Source organism: Dendrobium catenatum, unplaced genomic scaffold (assembly GCF_001605985.2).
Source record: "Dendrobium catenatum unplaced genomic scaffold, ASM160598v2 fragScaff_scaffold_655, whole genome shotgun sequence".
Classification (NCBI taxonomy): domain Eukaryota; kingdom Viridiplantae; phylum Streptophyta; class Magnoliopsida; order Asparagales; family Orchidaceae; genus Dendrobium; species Dendrobium catenatum.
Window position 1 is genome coordinate 733,094 of NW_021319117.1, and position 2,818 is coordinate 735,911.

Here is a 2,818-nt window from a genome sequence, read left to right on the forward strand (position 1 = left end):
AAATCCTTTTTAAATATATCCAACCTTAACTTTTTAAGGAATTTACTATCTTGTAAGCATCAATCCTCATAGCTTCTTCATGCAAATTCAAAAGTAAACAATTGAGATCTTCAGCTCAATTATGCATGCAAATCTAAAATTTTCATTTTCCCTCGCCTTCATCTCAAAAGGGTTATCCAAAAATCTTCTCATATATTGTTGAAATTGTCTATAATCAATCCATATGATTGGGCTTCTGACTCTTATGGGCATATTCATCATTATAGGTCCATCATGTACATTCAACATGCCTCTAATGCAGTTCTTTATAAGGTCTTCCCCATGACCCTCAAAGGGAAAGCTTGTACATAATTTTATTCTCTTATAAGTAGAACTATTTAAACTTTTGCTAATTTAACCAAATATTTTATTGCATAATTTATTTTCAATAAAAAAAATCATCAATGACTCTTCCCACCTTTTTGGGATTCACTAAAATGCGGGAGAGACCTATAGGTAATATTTTCAAAGGTTTTATTCTAAAGCTTGCAAAATCTTAGAAGTAAATTTGGAATTACTAAGAGGTGTGTTCCTTGAAGATATTTTCCCTAGACCTTTCTAGTCTTCACTAGTGCTAGAGACTATCCATTCCTACGTTAATCTTATTCTTCGAGTATAGTCTTAAATAACTACCGATGAGACTATCAATACTTATCAAAATAATTCGAACAATCATCTAGCAAACGTAAGAATTAAGTTCAAAAAATTAATCGATATCCTTAACAAAAAAAAGGTGAAAGAAGTTAAGAGATAAAAGACTCCCTTCTCCCCAAATTCGGCCAAGATCACCTAAATATACCTTTAAGTACATACAGGGTGTGATGCCTCAAGATCTATTTTAAAAAAATTGCCTCCTTTATCTTTTAATTGCATACTAGAGCCACTAATAATATTTATATATAAAAACAATAATGTGGAAATAACCTATCATTTATATCAAAACATATACATCATGTATGATAACATAGTCCACTATCAATCATATAGTCTATTTTAATTACCCATGACTACAAAAGAATGCAACAGGCTAATAATTGAAAAGAAAAATACCTATTCTAATAAATCTGAATCAATTCTTACTCTATTGGATCCTTGCCCTTAAAACATGTAAACCATATAATGAGCTAACAACCCAAAAAGTCACCAAAACCTACAATCGCATTCAATATATATATATATATATTATCGAACATGGACGATTATAAAAAGAAATACGATTAGATTTTGTCATCTTATAAGGGTAGCACATTTTTTTGTATGGTATGATTCGGAAGCATCACTAAAATCAGAAAACTTTATATTCTAAAAAGTGTTTCTTACCAGAGAAAATAACACCTTTGATTTCTTCCATAGTGATGGGGGCAGTGAGAGAGGAGATTAAATGTGGGGGAATCATGTTTCCGACCGGAATGGCTTGAGTTTCTGTTGCTTGAGTGCTGGTGTTGAAGAGCTTTGCAAAATGGCCAATGAAGGCTTGAGAAATGCCTTGGTGAGTGTTGAATGATTCCAGGTCATTTGAAATTTCTTTGATTTGGCCATAGTTTTTTGTGACATTGATCTTGGAATATAAGAACTTTAAATCATCTTCTCCGTGAGTAAGCCATCTAACCTTGGCACGTTGGGCCATCCAACTGGAAAGAGTAGAATGGTAGTAATTGAGCTTGTAATTGATTTCTTTCAGACTCTCATTAAGATTGCTGCTTAGAGGTTCAATCTGAAGTTGGCTGAGCACTTGGTGTTGAGTTTGAGAGAGGGCATCAATCTCTGATTGGATATTGTTGAAGTTTGCCCAGGGTTTGAATTTGAGCTTGTTCTGAAGAGTCTTTAGCTTGTAAATGAAAGAGCAAAGATGGCTACTTTCATTGGGCTGAGAGAAAGTGTCTAGTAAACAATCCCAAAAATCAGGAAATTTAGTACAATAATTCTTAAACATAAATCTCTGTCCCCTAACAACCTCCTCAGAGTTCAAAAGAAAAAGCGGCGAATGATCCGAGCAATTAGGATCCCCTACTTTATAAAAAGAATTAGGAAATAGATTAAGCCAGCTGTCATTAATCAACACACGGTCAAGTTTGATGTGGATGGGATTGTTTTGTTGTTGATTGAACCAAGTGTAAAAATGCCCTACAGATGACAAATCTTGTAAACCAGCATTGAATATCATGTTATTAAAATCACCAAGAGAGCTGTTTGTGAGAGGAGTTCCCCCAGCTTTTTCGCTAGGCAGATGACAACAATTAAAGTCACCAATGACAGTCCACGGATGCCTCATGTCATTAGCAATAATAAGTAAATCCTTCCAAAGAGATTGCCTTTCAATGTAAGAGTTACTAGCATACACAACATAGACAGCAATGGTGTGCTGAGCATTCAACTTAATAAAACCATGGATCAGTTGACTGGAAATACGCTGAGGAGTAAAGTTCAAAATTCCTTTCTTCCATTTCACCCAAATGCGACCAGGTGAAGAATGTTGGAAATTATCACAGGAGCTTTCCATAGGGAAAATTTTGTGTTGGTTGTGAAACCAAGGGTTGGTGAGGTTGGCATTGGAAATTTTTGCTTCAAGAATGAAGAGAAGATCGATATTGTGGCTTTTTACAAGGTTTCTACAACATAGAACTTTCTCTGGGCTGTTGAAACCACGTATGTTCCATGCCGCAAGCCTAGGAGGTTTTACTGACATTTAGAGTTGGATGGTTTTTTGACATTTTTGCCACGGGTAGATTTTTGGTTTTGTTTGGCATTGTGCTGTGTAGATTGGGTTTTGCTTGAGTTG

The 2,818-nt window shown here is 34.8% G+C and overlaps 1 protein-coding gene across 1 annotated transcript; it reads right to left on the bottom strand.

Moving 5' to 3' along the window:
* Window positions 1-1,324: 1,324 nt before the first annotated feature.
* On the bottom strand, window positions 1,325-2,539 carry LOC110104549. The gene has a single exon (XM_020833704.1). It carries the CDS (start codon window positions 2,537-2,539, stop codon window positions 1,325-1,327), a length of 1,215 nt encoding a protein of 404 aa, XP_020689363.1.
* Between the last annotated feature and the right edge of the window lie 279 nt (window positions 2,540-2,818).